Here is a 16,859-nt window from a genome sequence, read left to right as displayed (position 1 = left end):
ATTCTAACTTTGACTCCCTCCTGTCCCTCCTTGAGGACCTAAAGAATGAAGGAGTTCTGGCTGATTCACACCTCCAGCTTGTAAAAGTCTGCAGAGAATATCAAAAGTTTCTCAAAGTGAAATTTAGTAAACAGGTACAGGTGCAATGTTTGCTATGTTTGTAAATAATCACATACAGCATATAAATGTAGCATTGTAGACTTAAAAATATTTTTTCAAAAAATTTGGGTTTGTTTTGTTTTTGAGTATTTATCCTTTTTGGCTTGAAAAATTCATATTGATGTTCTTTGGTTCTCTGTACAGGATTGTACAGGGATGTGGTTTTTGTAAGAAGTAAAAGTAAAGCAAAGTGTAAATTATTGTGATGTCAGACCAAATTTTTCTTATGATTTGCAGCCCTATACACATTACTGAAGAACAAAGCAAAGTTGCAAAGCATTTCTTCTTGAACAATGTCCCATCCATTAAGGAAAACTATGATATTATTTATGCAGTATGTTGGTAAAAAAAAAATCCCTAAATCTGTTATTATGCTTTGTAAATAATGAGAAAAGTTACACATACAGTACATGTACAATATTCATATACCTTTGGTACCTTTATTTATAGAACATAAGAAGTGGTCCAGGTACCACTAACAGATTTGATGTTTGCCTAATGTTGCTTCACTTCAATACTTATTTTGATTCTAGGTTGAGAGGCATTCCACTTGTGCTGAACTGTGCCTTGACAATGCTCTTGGGGATTGTCAGTCACAACATGATCACCTTTCGCCAGTCTTAGAAAAGTTCCATGAGTTGAGAAAACAAGTCACTGAGGGAGTGGAGAGGGTTGGCGATCAGCGGAAGAGGGACATACTTTTGAAGAACTGGAAGGAGGTCATAACAAATCATAAAGAGTACCTTGCACATTTGATTCGCACCAAACATCAAGGTGGATACTACCAATACATCCTTGACAACCTTGCACCAGGAGAAATTGTGGTCATAATAAATTACAAAATGAAGGTTGAGCTTGGAATGAGAGTAAGAGAGAATCAGCGAGAGTGGTATGGTAAGAGAGGGATCTCCCTTCATGGATTCTTTGTTATTGCTCAGGTAAACAATTTATCCATACCAGTTTTCTTTCCTGATTCACTTATAATCCATAACTTATTAACATTGATTATTATTGGAAAAAATAAATTAGGCATTGGTCTGTAGAGACTTCAGTAAGCGTAAATGAATAGTTTGTGGGCGGATGTGCTAACACAGAGTTCTTTGACTCTACATTGTATAGTTTGATAGCCTCAGTTTTATTCAGGATTGGGGATCATTGGTTGTACTTTGTTTATTTTCTTCATGACATAACCTGTCAAATCATATACAGGCTCTGTCAGTAGGTATTAAACTCATTTGTGTGTGTCAATTTGTTTAAGGGTTGATATTTTTAATTTTAGTTTACCGGTATTTCCCAAATGCAGTGTTGGATTTATTGTTGGACTCATTTTGAGTGAATAACTGTAAGTAAGCTTTACTCATTCTTCTTTTCCATACATGTGCATGTAGGTAGGAGAGGGTCTGCAAAATATTGAGGTTATTGACTTATGGTCTGATGACACCAAACAAGATGCTTGGTTCACATAAAGTGTCCTGGACATTAGTTTCAAGTGGCTGGAATCAGTATATCCAGGCTTTTCTGTCTACTTGTTTTCTGGTAAGGAAACAAAGTTTATTTTGTAAGGAAAATTAGCTTCCAAGGTGTTTTCTCGCCAGTCAAACCTTGGTTCATTGTTGGGAATAGGCACTTTGGGAATCTACATGTGTCATACACTTTTCATTTGTAGAAGTTAAAGTTATCTAAAGTGGCATTGTTCTTAAAATTGATCATAGAAAAGATCCATTCCATTCAAAAAATTTTAACTTACAGGTATGTACTGTGCTGTTTATTTTTTTTAGACAATGGTCCTCGTTACCATAACAGTGGAGTTCAGTGCTACCTGGCTGAGGTGAACAGTGTATTCAATTTTACGCTCAAGAAGCACAACAATTTTGAGGCAGGAGAGGGCAAGTCTAGGCTGGATTCCCATTTCGCCCACATCAGCCATAAAATTGTACGATGAGTACGTTTAGGAAATGACTTGGAAAGTGGGAACAAGTTGCAGATTTGATTAAGGTAATTTTTTGAATCTCAGTGAATTAAAAGAAATGGGGAAAAGGCCACAAGTGACTTTTATCTAATTGGATTTTGTACTTCAAACATTAATAAATGGATCATATGGTTGGTCAAAGGGCACCTTAACAGGTGATGTTTATAACAAACTTTTCATTGTCAGAAATATGAAATGCATTTAGCAAAAATGTGAAATGCAATTACTATAACATGGGTTATTTAGATTTTTCTGCGTGTTATGCAAGTGCATATTACATCTTGCAAGTTTGTAAGATATTTAGTATGAAGCCTTTTCATACTTGCAATCTATGTATGTGTTTAGAGTATTTTTATACTCTCACAATATCCTTGAGAAAATTAAACTTGACCACTTTAATTTTTTTTCTTGCAGACAATGAAGAATGCATCCTGTAAGAAGTTGACAATTGATCGGTCCAAGGCTAAGAAAGTAGGCACACTGAAAGACATTTCCCTGTATGGAAATTTCACATTTCCGATCGAAGGTGCATTAAGGGGTGGTATAATCTTAAGATCCTTGGCTGGCATGGGGCAGACAATAAGCAAGACAAAGGTTCAGCTTTCTCAAATCTCTGGACGTCAAGTTCCAATTGTAGGTGCAACCGGAGCAACAGTGGTAGGTGATGACCCAGAACCTGAACCGAGCTGTCCATCACCTTTCTCAGGCTCCGGTCAAGAAAGCTATGCTATACGATTTATACAACACACAACAGAACCACCGGCAGCTGCGACTCTAATTCCATTGGAGGTTGACCAGTACCCCTCACAGCGACCAGAAATGGGGTATGTGTTAAAGCATAGCACAGCAAAGAGAACCACCTTCAGCCAAGCTCAGAAAGATATCATGATTGAATTTTATAATAGACAAGCAGTAAACTGCATTAGAGCTGGACCAAAGATGTGATGAAAGCAATGGAAGAAGCAGGCTTAGAAGTTCTCTCAGCCACCCAGATCAAGTCATGGTGGAGCAGTTACCACCGCAAGAACAAACAAACCACTGCTCAGGCTGGAATACTCTATTCTGCAGCAGCACCAAGTGTTCCAACTGCTGTGGCACAACCAAGTATGGCTGGTGTTAGGACACCAGCTAGAGTGTCATCTGTTACAGTAACACTACCCACGGCGTCGCCTACTGTACAACCAGTCACACCATCAGCCAGTGTAGCACATGCTACTCCATCAGCCAGTGAACCAAGTGTCACACAATCAGCCAGTGTACTAAGTACCACGCAATCCGCTAGTGTATCAAGTGCCACACAATCAGCTAGTGCATCAAGTGCCGCACAATCAGTGAGTGTATCAAGTGCCGCACAATCAGCTAGTGTATCAAGTGCCGCACAATCAGCTAGTGTATCAAGTGCCGCACAATCAGCTAGTGTATCAAGTGCCATGCAATCAGCTAGTGTATCAAGTGCCGCGCAATCAGCTAATGTATCTAGTGCAGAGCAATCAGCTAGTGTACCAAGTGCCACACAATCAGCCAGTGTCCTACCATCCACTTCCCTGGCCAGTGTACCACCTACTATACGACCTGCCAGTGCATGTATTGTGGCCATCTCTCAAAATTCAACAAAATGGTGACAGAGTGGTCATTTCCTGAAGACTTCAGTCAGTCAACAAAAGGAGGCAGGAATGGTAGTAATGCCTGTGCCTTCGTTTGTTTGTATTTTGGCCAAGTGGCATCAAAAGGTCTTCTGGTCCCAAAGCAAGGATTGACATTGTCCAATGTTTGGAGAGAAGTCTTAGAGTGGGCAATAACATCCGGGAATGATTTACACGATGAGTTGTTTGACCATGAAGGAGTAAATGTGAATGCAGATGAAGCTGTTGAAATTGCAGGAGAAGAATGTGGTGTTGCATGCTTGGGACAACAAAAAGATATCTTTGGTTCTCCAAAGGAATTACTTGCTCAACATCTAAATTCATTAGCACTTGGAGCTTAGAGAAGTTGCCATTTATTTTTCTCTTCTGAAAGGACAATGTTCCTGATGTGTGACAGTGGAAACTTGTACTTTGTAGACTACCATTCCCATAAAGACAGTGGAGCCTTGATTGCAAGTGTGCATCCTGGAAATGGAGAGGCATTTACAGAGTGGATTGACAAGATGATGAATTTTCATTGGCAATGCCCCCTCACTATTGGCTCAATGACTGAGGTTATTTACAAGTAAAGAACCAATGAAGCTTCTGCAATGCAATATTTTAGGTGCATTTACGCTACGCGTGATAATGTATGGGGTGAAAAAAAGTGGATGGAAATGAAAATTATGCATTGTAAAAACATGCCACTGCTAGATTCACTTGCATTATTATCTTTGACTTGTTTGTCAGTATTGAAATACTTGAAATGGTTTAGCGAATTTTGCATAGTTCAGTTGTTATGCGTAGTTCGTGAATCATGTAAGAGATTGAAATCATTTTTCTAATTTATTTTTATTTTTGAACTCTGAACCATGGATATTTGTTTGCTCAATAGTTATTTTTTCTTGGAATAAACGGTCATGAAATAGTTTAGTTTTTGCTATGAAATGCTTGAATATAGGTACAAATACATTTTTAAGAATTTACGAAGTTATTGGAAAAGGCAACAATTTCTTCAAACAATTTTGTCACACTGGAGATGAAATCCCTCAATCTTGGAATGTTGTTGTAGTTTTCTTTCACCAATAAAGGTGAAACATTGTGTAAAGTTAAATGCATCTTACATGAAATTGATATTGTGATTTTCAGAGAAAAACACCATTACATTATGTTGAACATAGCATGTCTGCAGCCTCGCTTTTTTGTCCTACCCACCCCAGTAACCCCACCTCCCCGGCAAATGAAACTAGAGTACGTTGTTACATGGTCAGAGACCCCTGCCCCGCCCCACCCCCTCTCCACCTTCCTGTAGTTTTCATATCACTAAAAGGTGGTGTGCAGGTTTGGAACAAATTTATTGCCTGAAAACATTTATTTTTGTCTTTCGTACAAATAATCTGCTATAATGTCAAAATAATCGTCTTCATTACAAAAGGAACTAAAAAGTCTCGAATATAAAATGTTTCATATAGGATACTGACTCCATTGGACTGAGTATCATCATTTTACATCTCAACATCTCTGATCATGCATGCCACTGTAGTGTATGTCCATATATGGTATTTCCTTATTTGGAAGTGACCATGTGCTTGAATAGAAGAGACCATCTAAAATGGCGGATTAAAACGTTGTGTTGTCAAATCCAGTCTCTGTTTGTTCCGCAAACACCACATTTTGGTGACGAGGATGGCGGTCACATTAAGTGGATTACCATGCATATCTCCCTTCGACTGCATTGGGGAACCAGCCACACTGGCTCAACGCTGGGACAAGTGGAAAGCTGAGTTCGAACTATTTGTGGCAGCTTCGGGGGTTGAAGACAAAGTGCAAAAGCGAGCTCTACTTCTACATCTCGCAGGACCTGGAGTCCGTGAAATTTTCAAAACGTATTCAGCTGAAGTGCGAGGAGACAACAAAGAGTTCGATAAAGCGATGAAGTGTCTCTCGGACCATTTCAAAGTGAAGAAGAACGTACCTCTAGCGAGACAAAAACTGCTTGCCAGCCAGCCGAATCCGGGCGAAAAGATCAACAACTTCGTTACGCGTTTGAAAAGTTTAGTGGAACACTGTGACTATGGTGAAGAAGAAGATAACCAGGTGAGAGATATTGTGATTTCGCATATCACGAATAAGGAACTGAAGGGCAAATTCTACCGCGAAGAAAACCTTAGTCTGACCAGACTTCTGGAAATCGTGAGCACCTATCACCATAAGGATGCCTTGGTTCTCGTAAGCGAAGAAACTGTGAATCGTAGCTGGGAAGACCGAAGTAAGGGCGATAAAGGAGCGAAGAGCAAGCAGCCATGGCAAGGCAAATGTTGGAGATGCGATAAGACAGGTCACATGGCGAAAGATTGTAAAGTTTCTCGTAACCATACTTGCAGCAAATGTGGAAAACGTGGGCACATGGAGGTCTGTTGTCACACGAAACAGGATAAACATGGCAAAGGAAGAGGCAAATCTGGAAGAAAACGAGAAGGTGTACGAACCATAGGCGACCAGCCTGACCAAGATGACGTGGAAGGAAGCGAAGTCAGTAAAGATGATGGATTCTATGTCTTTAGCACCTCAGATGGTGAGTCAAACACTTTACCTCTTATGATTGAAAGTGAACCTGTCAATGTCATCATAGACTCAGGTGCTACCTGCAACTTAATGTCTGAGCAAGTGTTTGATAAAGTGTCCAATGGAAAGCTAGAGTTGTTAGAGACTGACAGGAAAGTTTATGCTTATGCATCTCAGCAGCCGTTAAAGCTTAGAGGAAAATGCATGTTGAACATTAGTGTACCTAATACACAAACGTCGTTGAAAGCTGAGTTCTTCGTAATGCCAGGCTCCGCAGACACATTGCTGGGCAGGAGCTCTTCTGAAGAATTAGGTGTCTTGAAAGTGGGTGTTTCTGTGAACGCTTGTCAACTCAAAGATGTTACTGATAAGAAGGCTGCCCTTAAGGCAAAGTACCCTCAAGTGTTTACTGGTCTTGGAAAATTGAGAAATTTCCAATTAAAACTGCATGTAGATGAAAGTGTCACCCCAGTTGCTCAAGCTATGCGAAGAATTCCGTTCAGCAGGAAACAAAAGGTTGTTGACAAACTAGAGGAACTTGAGAAGCTTGATGTGATAGAGAAAGTGAACGGTCCAACAAGTTGGATTAACCCCCTTGTTAGTGTTGAAAAGCCAAATGGTGATGTTCGCATATGTTTAGATATGAGACAAGCCAATCGAGTGATATTAAGAGAAAAACACCCTGTGCCTACCATTGAAGAGACACTGCAAGAAATTTCAGGGGCAAAAGTGTTCTCCAAGTTAGATTTGAACATGGAATTTCACCAAGTAGAACTTGCTCCAGAGTCAAGAGACATTACCACTTTTGCAGGACCTAATGGTCTTTACCGCTACAAACGTCTGATATTTGGTGTCAATATGGCCACTGAGAAGTTCCAACACATCATCTGGTAGATACTCAAAGATTGCCCTGGCGCTCACAATATTCATGATGATATCCGTGTAGTTGGCGCTTCTGAAGAAGAACATGACGAAAAGTTGAATCAAGTCATGAAGAAATTAGAAGAGAGTGACTTAACACTGAATTATGAAAAGTGCCAGATCGGCGTGAATAGCATGGAGTACCTTGGTAACGTGTTAACTGACGAGGGATTACAAGTATCTGGTGACAAAGTTGAAGCCATTGTGCAAGCACCAAGACCAAAGGACCAGTCAGAGCTGCGAAGCTTCCTTGGTTTGGCAAAATATTGTTCAAGGTTCATTCCAAGCTTCGCGATCATTGCCAGCCCACTGTGGGATCTAACCAAATCACATGCCAAATGGAAATGGGGCACTGCTGAAGAGAAGGCTTTCCAAGCAGTCAAAATGCAGCTGACGCAGGCACCAGTCATGGCATTCTTCAAACAAGGAGCGGAGACCCGTGTCACCACAGACACCTCACCAGTAGGTATCGGAGCTGTCTTGGAACAAAAGCAAGCTGATGGCCTGTACAGACCTGTACACTATGCTAGCCGAAAACTAACTCCACCCGAGAGCAGATATTCTCAGTTTGAGAGGGAGGCACTGGCGGTGAAGTGAGGCTGTGAGAAGTTCTTCCTGTACATCCATGGAAATGAGTTCGAAATTTGCACTGACCATAAGCCGCTGGTCACTGTGTTTGGTCCACATTCAAAACCACCTTCAGCCAGAATTGAAAGATGGTTGTTATACATGCAGCAGTTCAAGTTTAGCATCAGACACATCCCTGGCAGAGAAAACGCCACTGACGCATTGAGCAGATTGCCAGTAGATAGTACTCCTGATGCAGCCATCAAGCAGACAGAAGAATATGCACGCAGCATAGTTGCTGATGCCATACCTGCAGCATTAGCACCCCACCAAGTTGAGAGAGAATCAGAGCGAGACCCTACCCTGCAACTGGTTCGCCATGCCATAACTTCTGGTGATTGGTCGAAACTCCAAGGAACAACCTACAAAGCTGTTAGAAATGAACTCTGGATAATGGGACAGCTGGTTATGAGAGGAAACAAAGTTGTCATTCCAGAAAAGTTGTGGAACCAGACCATTCAACTGGCTCATGAGGGTCACCAAGGGATGGTGCGAACGAAATCTCGATTAAGAGAGAAAGTATGGTGGCCAGACCTTGACAAACAAGTTGAAAAGTTAATCCGAGCCTGCTACCCATGCCAGCTGGTTGGACCCAGACCAAAGCCAGAACCAATAAGGTCAACACCACTGCCTCAAGGCCCATGGAGTGAAATTGCTGTGGACTTACTAGAGATTCCAAAGAAGGGACACTTGCTCGTTGTAGTTGACTATTATTCTAAGTGGCCAGAAATAGCCATTACAACACAGGCACGCTTTATTTGTGTTGTTCAGAAATGGGCTATACCGCTGGCTAATTGACACCGAAGGCTCGTTAATTTACCTGTCGGCAAGCTTCGAGTTATTGTCCAGTTTGCTCCGATGACAGGGCTGAGTATCTTCGGAATTATTGAGCTCAGATGAATGAATAGGACTTGTGACTTTTGGGCGGCGATTCAGTGGATGTATTTCAAAAGAATTCAACAATGCGGCTTAATTATTGTCCCTTAAGTGCGTATCCTTTTGTTCTTTGAAGCGTGGTGATTGCGAAAAAAATGTCACCTCGTGTTTTCATCTCTTTCCACCGAAAAACGTTTCGCTCATAAGCGGCAAAGGTAATATCGGTTTATTATTGATATGCATTTTACAAGCTTGAAAATGAGCGTTTAAACGAAATTTTTGGTTCCGTATTACCGGAGAACCGCTTTGTTTTGCAAATTACAACGCAATTTGTCGCCGGCAGTGAGAACCGTGGCGGCATGTCTTCGGTCACGTCTGAATGAATTTGCTCTCGTTTGCGAGATGGAAGTCGATTAAAAAATTATTTGAAGTGATTTGTTACCAACCGATCGCTAAGCTTTTCGTTGGATTAGTTTATTTAAGGTTAACAATCAGATACTATTAAACTACACAAATACATAAGAGTTTGTTTGAATTTGATTGACCGTGCGCTTGTCAAAACAACAGACGATATATATTGTTATGCAAATACACGCCATTACGCGGGCTTATAAATAACTGAGTCATACGCGTGGCTACTCACTTATTCTCATCACTGTAAACACACTTGATCGTCACGTTAACTAGTTTATTAGCTGTGAGCCGTGATACATGATGGAGTTTGCCGTTGGTGCTTCTGTTGAAGATGTCGATCAGCTCGGTATTTGGGCCAAAGCCAAAGTTATTTCAGCATCCGAAAATTCGGTTGTTGTGACTTTTCCTCCATGGAGATCGGAGTGGGACCGCGAGATAAGTGACCTTTCCGAAATCAGAAAGGAAACGATCGAAGAAACGCTGATCCCGCGCCGTCATGCACAAAAAAAGGTAAGAAGTTATTCAATGTTAATTTTGAGTTTTTTCATTTCCTTTTCCTTTTTGATACTTATAAGTATCTCACGCAAGTTACTTTTTGCCATCAGAACCCGAATCTCAAGAAATTGTTCCACGGGGACGTTGTTTACTTGAATGGCAAAGCAGCAAATGTTCTCCAGTCAGATCCTATCAGGAAATCGGTGAGTTTCAACTCTCTGTAGCAGCAGATTTATTGTTTACATAACTTTACATCGAGTGTCAGTGGTCATGATCATACTACTAATTCTCCTTACCAGTCTATAAGTTTTTTTGACTTAATCTAGACTGAGAAGACTAGAAGCTTTTGTCATTTCAAAATAATATTATATCATAAAGGGATTCAGTTTAGGTTTTCAGTTTCAATCAACCTGTGATGGTCTGTTCGGGACTGTAGAGTTTTGGAATGTTTTGATGTCAAAAGTAATTTATTTATTTATGGTTACTAAGATGCTTGTTCTGAAAGCATTCAGTTATTATAGCAGTCACTTCTGTATAACTGACAGAATAAATTAAAGGTGGTTTGTGTACAATGGACTGTGTACTTTCGAGTAATTCCAGTTTAGCTATATGCTTGCCTTAAAAAATCTGGCTTTTGAGACTTTTGTTGGAATTTCCAGTGACCTTCTGAGGGGTGGGTATGGGTATTTTCTCATTTCTTCATTTCTGTTTCGTTTACAATCCCTAGCTAATAGGCAGGGACAAAAGTCAGACCCGATCATTAACTCGGATCGCTGATTTGAATGAGAATAGCACTACCTGCTGTTCTTATTCAAATCAGCCATCTGAGTTGATCCATTCCGACTTTTGTCCCTGCCTATTAGCCAGGGATTGTAAATGAAACAGAAATGAAAAAAATCTTTTGAAAAAATACAGCAAGGCAATGAGTGTCTTACAACAGTTTTTGTTTTAAAACCAAGAAAAGAATTTTAATGCCAAAAAATCCTAAATTTACATTGCAAGAAATGCGCTGTAGTCTTATTTACCAGTGCCTGACTTACAAAATATTATATGATTGAGTGTGTGTCTAATAGGGGGATAAAGTGTGTTTTGGATACAGCTTGTTTGCAGTGAACTTTGATTTGTAGGGGACTATTCACACGATCTGCCAACAGTAATTTCTGTTATCAGTTCAGTTCATCCTTGAAAATGCAAACTCAGTGTAATCAATGCCTGAATGTGTGCTTTGATTGGATTGTGCAAGTTCGAGTGCTCTATTCCATTTTTCTGTTTTATGCTGAAATTCAGCCCGTCCCATTTCCTTGTACTGTTTTTGCTCCTCCTCACTGAGTAATTTCCACTGCTGTCCAATTACTTTGCTGATCTCTGACATGCCCTTCTCGCAATTTTCTTTAACATGCTGTGCATAGGCCTTTGTGTTGTACACAATGAATCCGTTTGCTGGTCGTTTCGGTTTTTGCTTTGGGATATCATTTTCTTTGTTAGAATCATCCTGTTCTGTCAACTCTGGCTTTCGCTTTCGTCGCATGGCCTTCTTGAGCTCTCGGTGGGCACTTTTAGTAGTACTGACCAAAAGTTCACTTTGTCTTATAACTCTTGCATGAGCCAGTGTATTAGTGGGTGCACTGTCCAAGTTGTTTAATTTGAACTTGTACTTATGGATATCTGGAAGGACTTTATCATTGTCAGCTGCAAGCACAAATTGTTTTGAGATAATTGGCCACTTGAAACGATATGCATAAACTATCGGTTTGTTGATCTTTTTGATATCCTTTTCAAGCTCTTTCTGTGATGTTATCAAAATGAAGTCTGCATCAGCAGCTTGTGCCACATCCCTTGTAAACACCTTCCCACCATTCCGAACAATAACTGGAGTGAGTTGTTCAGCATTCGTGATGCCACTTTTGTCCTTCTCGTTAAGTCTTCCAGAAATGACAAAAGTGAGTCCATTCAAAACTTGAGGATCAGGGTCACAAAGTGATGTAATTTCAACAAAGAAAGGAGGTTCTTTAGGATTAACAGCCACTTTTACACGCTTTTTCTGTGGAGTAATTTCACAAACCATTGCCTTGGTTGTCTGCCCACCTTTCTCAATGAAGACTCTGTCTCCTCTCTTGTAGTTGTCAGCTTCCTGGCTTCGCAGAGATGTATCTTCAACATTTAAACTCTTCAGTAAAGGTTGATTTCCTACTGCTGCTTCTGACTGAGGGAGGTGATGCTCTGGAGTAGAAGACTGAAGAGTGATATTGTTATCAGCTTCTTGGCTTGGCAGAAATGAATCTTCAACATTCAAGCTGTTAAATGAAGGCTGATTTTCTGCTGCAGCTTCTGACCGAGGGAGCTGTTGCTCTGGATTAGAAGACTGAGGAGTGCTGGTGAGCTCTTGGCATGATGAATTACCAGCCTGGACTGAGGGAGATTCAACCGCCTTCATTTCAGTAGTGTAGTCAAGGCCTTCCTCTTCAAATTTCTTTTGAACGTATAACTCATATGCTTCCTTGACTGTTGTTGGGCACTTCTCTATACGTCTTCTTAGAAATCTGTAGTGCCACATAAATAGTGTGATAATAGGGTCTTGCTTCTTCCAACCTCCTCCCCTGGCAGAGTGTCCAAAGTACAAACATTGGTGCAAGTAATGTGTTCTTTCGCCACCCTCCGTGCCTCCACGAAACAATGAATGGAACGGCAAGTCTCTGAGCATGATGGGGAATACATCCACTCTTTTCATGAGGTAAGGGTAAAGCTTTGATGATCCATAGCACAGCAAAGTTAAGGCATGGAAGAGATCAGCAAGTTTCACATACTTGTCTATTTCAGTGTCTGTAAGACCAAATCTGTAATCGGATGGATCTTTAGAGCCAACAGATGCTCCTGAATTCAATCGGTCAGGAAATTGCCTCGGGTCTTCATCCCACCGTTCCAATTTATGAAGTTCCCAGTTCACATCCCATATTTTCATCTCGAGGTCATATTCTGAAACTTTCAAAGAAGGCCAATTCAGTTCTTTCTTCAGGTGAACAGGCAAATCAAAAAACACTTCTTTGCTGGCAACATTCTCCAGAATTTCTGGGTAAGGGCTTCCTGCATATTCACTTGCTGGTGACGATACTGTCTCAGCATGATTCACATTAAGTGTAATCTGCTCCAGCTTCTTGCCCTCATACCGTAGTTCGAATTTGCCATTCCTTACTCCTCTGGCATTTATGTTGCTGATAAAGTGGTTTATAGTTTGTTCTTTGGCAGCATGCCCTCCCATAGTTTGCTGGCCTTCTAAATTTAAACAGGTCATACAACGATCAAACACCATGTGTTCTGTTAGTCTACAGAAGCAGTGATTTCCATCTGGAATGTAGCATGATGTCGGCAGTGATGGAAGAAGTGATTCCGGATGCTCTCTGTTGATTCTGCGACCAATTTCTGATCGAAATCCTGTGTTCTCTCCAACCTTGCACCTTGTCTCCTTGGTTTCATAATTGTACATTGTGAAGGAATCTGTACTTGTGCAATCCAACCCACCTCCAAGTAAATTATCTGAAAATTTTGAATCAGATGATATGAACACTTTGTGTCCTCTGTTAATCATTGATTCTATCCAGGAATTTAGACTGCCTCGCTTTGTGGGATCGCCAAGGTTCAGTTCCAAATTAAGGCGCGTGTCCTTTCCGTAAAAAATTGAAAGCGGCCAGTACTCTTCTGGGCTATGGTAGCTTAGACCATGAAACATAGCTTCACTGTTTAATACATTTAGTGTTATTGCCACACTGTCCTTCCCACCAAAATTTCTACCATCTCCGTAAATCTTCCACCATTCATTTGGAGGCAGCCACCAGTACAAAAAGAGCAATGTCTCCCTGAGTCTCTCTGGACTGATTTGCCATCCAGAGTGCATTCTTTGTGGTTGCCAAACCACTTCAAACTCCCTTCGAAGTTTTGCCTTGAGGATGTTCACCTTGGATTCTGAGTCAAAATATCCTGGCAATTTCCGTCTCAGTTCACGCAACATTTCTGTTGGATTGGTGGTGTCCTGAAGATTGAGCACCTCAATTGCTGACAGGTGATAGTGTTGGGCAGCATCCTGTTGTATGATGAGGTCATAAATCGGCTTCCTTTTCTGGGGATCGTGAGCAATTTTGGCCAAATTTACAACATCCTGAGGGGTTAAACTTCCATCCCAGTTTTCATTATGATCATGATCATCTCCCTTGCAATTAGTTACTGTTTCTGCCAATGATGCAATGAAATCATTTTTTGAGCCATGATGAACATTTTTTGCGAGTTTTGTAAGTTCATCTCTCTGCAGATTCAGGCGACGGACAACTTCTCTGGAGGTGAACTTTCGCCCCTTATCTTGTGTTTGCCTTATGCTTTCTTGGCGTGTCAGAAGATCTTGAGTGCGGATGCATTTAGACATTGATGCTTGCTGATCGTGATTGCAAGGTGGAGTTACTGTCAATGGCGTTGCAAGAATTTGGGTCGATGCACTTGTCGATGTTGATGGCATTGTCGAAACTGGTGTTGATGGAAGCACAGGAGTTTGTGGCTCAGAAATAGTGGTTGGATATTCAGATAATGCAGTTGGTATCATAGATGGTTGTTCAGGTGTAGATGAAGGGTGCTCACTTGGTGTTGTAGCAGCAGCATTTACAAGTATTCCGATTAAATCACAGCGCAGTTGTATTGCAGTAGTTGTTTCCTCCCCTTGCAAAGTACTGGTGATGGTAAATAGTAGCAGAAGTGCAGCTTGGCATGACATGTGGGTGCGAATTTTTGCTGCATCACGTTTGAATACATATTCTTCTCTTACAACTAAACCTGGAGACATCAACAAAAAGTTGTTCTGTTTAATATAAAGGTCATGTGTAATGCCATGATTTCACCTTTTAGAAGTGCATAATATTTGCACTTGGTTATTAAACATAATTTTCACATGTCTTGTTGTGGCAGATCTGGAGGAGGGCCTTGGCCTTTTTAGAACAAAAAGAGGCCCCAAAAACTTAATTTTGAGAGAAGCCCCATTATTTTTGGGTATGGATGACTGGCTTGACACTCACCAGAGCCATTGATTTTGGCTGGCACAGCAGCCAATGTATAAAATTAAAAACTATTTGTCAATGAAACACATTTCATAGCTTTGTTAACTGTGGTTATGGAGTGCTTTGCAAGAATTTCAACAATTTAAATCTAATTGAATAATCACAAATCACAAAAAAACACTTTGCTGGATTAGAAAATATAGCTGTAATGTACTCTGGCGTGCATAACATACGGTTAATTCCTCATGATACTGAGAAACAACAAAAAAATACTGCAGATCCTTTGTTTAGTTTTTCAGTTTTTGTAACAAAAATTTGCAAAAAACTCAAACAAGCAGAGGTAATTTGTTGTATTTGAAAACAAAACTCGTCTCAGCCTAAGATTTTACTTTCATTGGAAAAGATACTGGTTATGTCCAGGTAGCGATGACTACAAAAAAGACTGGGATAATGTTTCTTTATGGAACTCAAAATTCTCACAACTACAATAAAAGAATCGTGTGGTCGCAAGAAAGGAGAATTTATAGTTCATAGTTCTTTAACATCGTTCGTTCCCTATCACCTTCATTGAACTAGGATTATTAAATAAAGAACAACAATCAATTTTTTTCAAGCATTCAGATTTATTGTGTTGTATCATTAATCGCAAAAAACACTGGCTTTAAAATACAATATTCTGATTCGTAAGCCTTACCGTGCTTTTGAAGAACTGCGTCCAGATGTTTGTATCCCTTCTTCTTTACGTGAGTTTTCAATCCAAGTGTAAGAAGAAATGAATTGTCAATCTTGAAGAACTTTTTGTTCCCAACGAACGTCGCTTTCAAGTTTTCTGGCCACATTTGCGGGACAATTGTCGGTCAAGAGTGTCATCCTAAAGGTAAACAATGGATTTATTTATACGTTTCAGTCGTGAGCTTACCGATCAAGGGAATCGCTGACTTCACGGTGGAAAACATGTAAATAAGTGACCCTGTGTTTTGTACATTAGCTCAATGAATTTCACATACGTTTCAATGGACTTACCGTCAAAAGTGCTTTGATTTCTGGAAGGATGAACTGCCATTTAGACTTCTGAGATTTTTAAACACGCTGTCACCTTGAATTCGTTCGATTAACAACTCGCGTTGTTGTGATCCGCGATGCTGACCCGAAACACACAATTTGTCGATACTGCCGTGACACAACTTCTGAAAAGATGAAATGTCGTTGATAATTTTGAGATTTGGCTTAAAAAAAGCTTGTAAATAAACTTAAATTCGCCCGATTCAGCTCCGCTTAACTCGCGTTGATTTGTTGGTCGTCACAGCAACCACATGGATCTGGCCAATAGAAATTGCGTTTGATTCATTGCCGTGACGTTTATACTCGACTCGATCGTTTCGTACCAGAAAAGCTAAAAGACAAAAGAAAACATCTAAAGGAACAGTAAATGACAAACGAAAGGGTACACAGAATTCAAAATCCAACACACTCGTTTTATTTTCTTCTTGCTTATGAATGTCTATGTTTAATTCGGTGAAAACGGGCCGACTTCCAATAGCTAGCTATCGATCGACAGAGTTTTTTTATAAATAATCGAGCGGGCTTCCGTTCCATGGGTTTATGTTCACTTGGACTCATCAAAGCGGTATGATTTTAACAAAGCGAGACGTCAAAAATCGTAGCTTAGATTCAAATGAACACTCGAATGAATAAAAGGAGCGAATTTATTGATGAAAAACATTCCAGACACTAGAATGTTTGAGAGTGTTTTTGTGGTCAGACGCCGAGCAATGCGTTCATGTCAATTTCTCAGCCTTTCCCGGGGCCTTTCCACATGCATGCTTTGAGCTTTTCCAGACCTTTCTTACGAATAAATTAAAATATGTCGCAACAATAGGGTTTAAAAAATCAATCAAGCAGAAATCCTAACACAAAGCAAAAATATCGTGCCTAACATCAAAGCGTTTGCGCTCGTGCAGTAGCCAGCCACATGTTCGGAAAGTAATCGGTCCGTGAATTATGAATATTCAATGAGAAAGAACAATAGCGTGAATATATGAATAATAATCGACCCACAAAATGTGGGTACACACTTAAAGCGTGCCTGTGTTGTAATGCTTTTCTGACCAAGACAGATGCAGGAAATGTGATCAAATGCATGGAGAGCATGTTTCGCACTCATGGTTCGCCTGAAAC

The 16,859-nt window shown here is 40.4% G+C and overlaps 3 protein-coding genes and 1 long non-coding RNA gene across 4 annotated transcripts; 2 read left to right on the top strand and 2 right to left on the bottom strand.

Annotated features, from left to right (window-relative positions):
* Nucleotides 1-5,436: 5,436 nt before the first annotated feature.
* LOC149099392 (uncharacterized) lies at nucleotides 5,437-7,209 on the top strand. The gene has a single exon (XM_089276817.1). It carries the CDS (start codon nucleotides 5,437-5,439, stop codon nucleotides 7,207-7,209), a length of 1,773 nt encoding a protein of 590 aa, XP_089132943.1.
* A 1,498-nt stretch (nucleotides 7,210-8,707) lies between these two features.
* Nucleotides 8,708-10,222, top strand: LOC149099391 (uncharacterized). The gene is made up of 2 exons (XR_016203642.1): nucleotides 8,708-8,854; nucleotides 9,435-10,222. It is a non-coding gene; the product is annotated as an uncharacterized LOC149099391 (long non-coding RNA).
* Nucleotides 10,223-10,588: 366 nt separating this feature from the next.
* LOC149099390 (uncharacterized) lies at nucleotides 10,589-14,073 on the bottom strand. The gene has a single exon (XM_089277513.1). The coding sequence runs from the start codon at nucleotides 14,057-14,059 to the stop codon at nucleotides 10,820-10,822; it is 3,240 nt and encodes a 1,079-aa protein (XP_089133639.1). The 5' UTR covers nucleotides 14,060-14,073; the 3' UTR covers nucleotides 10,589-10,819.
* A 46-nt stretch (nucleotides 14,074-14,119) lies between these two features.
* Nucleotides 14,120-15,854, bottom strand: LOC149099389 (uncharacterized; the record flags this gene model as incomplete). The annotated part of the gene is made up of 3 exons (XM_089276816.1): nucleotides 15,705-15,854; nucleotides 15,376-15,552; nucleotides 14,120-14,460 (listed from the first exon to the last, which is right to left on the bottom strand). Coding segments are annotated over exons 2-3 (486 nt in total), but the record flags the coding sequence as incomplete, so codon positions are not given.
* Nucleotides 15,855-16,859: the final 1,005 nt, after the last annotated feature.

Source organism: Orbicella faveolata, unplaced genomic scaffold (genome assembly GCF_042242905.1).
Source record: "Orbicella faveolata isolate gen_17 unplaced genomic scaffold, um_ofav_v1 contig_46, whole genome shotgun sequence".
Lineage (NCBI taxonomy): Eukaryota > Metazoa > Cnidaria > Anthozoa > Scleractinia > Merulinidae > Orbicella > Orbicella faveolata.
This window is presented reverse-complemented; position numbering and strand designations above follow the sequence as displayed.

Bases quoted from the DNA above. Each gene is read 5' to 3' on its own strand.
- LOC149099392 (XM_089276817.1), top strand. From the start codon at position 5,437: ATGGCGGTCACATTAAGTGGATTACCATGCATATCTCCCTTCGACTGC.
- LOC149099390 (XM_089277513.1), bottom strand. From the start codon at position 14,059: ATGTCTAAATGCATCCGCACTCAAGATCTTCTGACACGCCAAGAAAGC.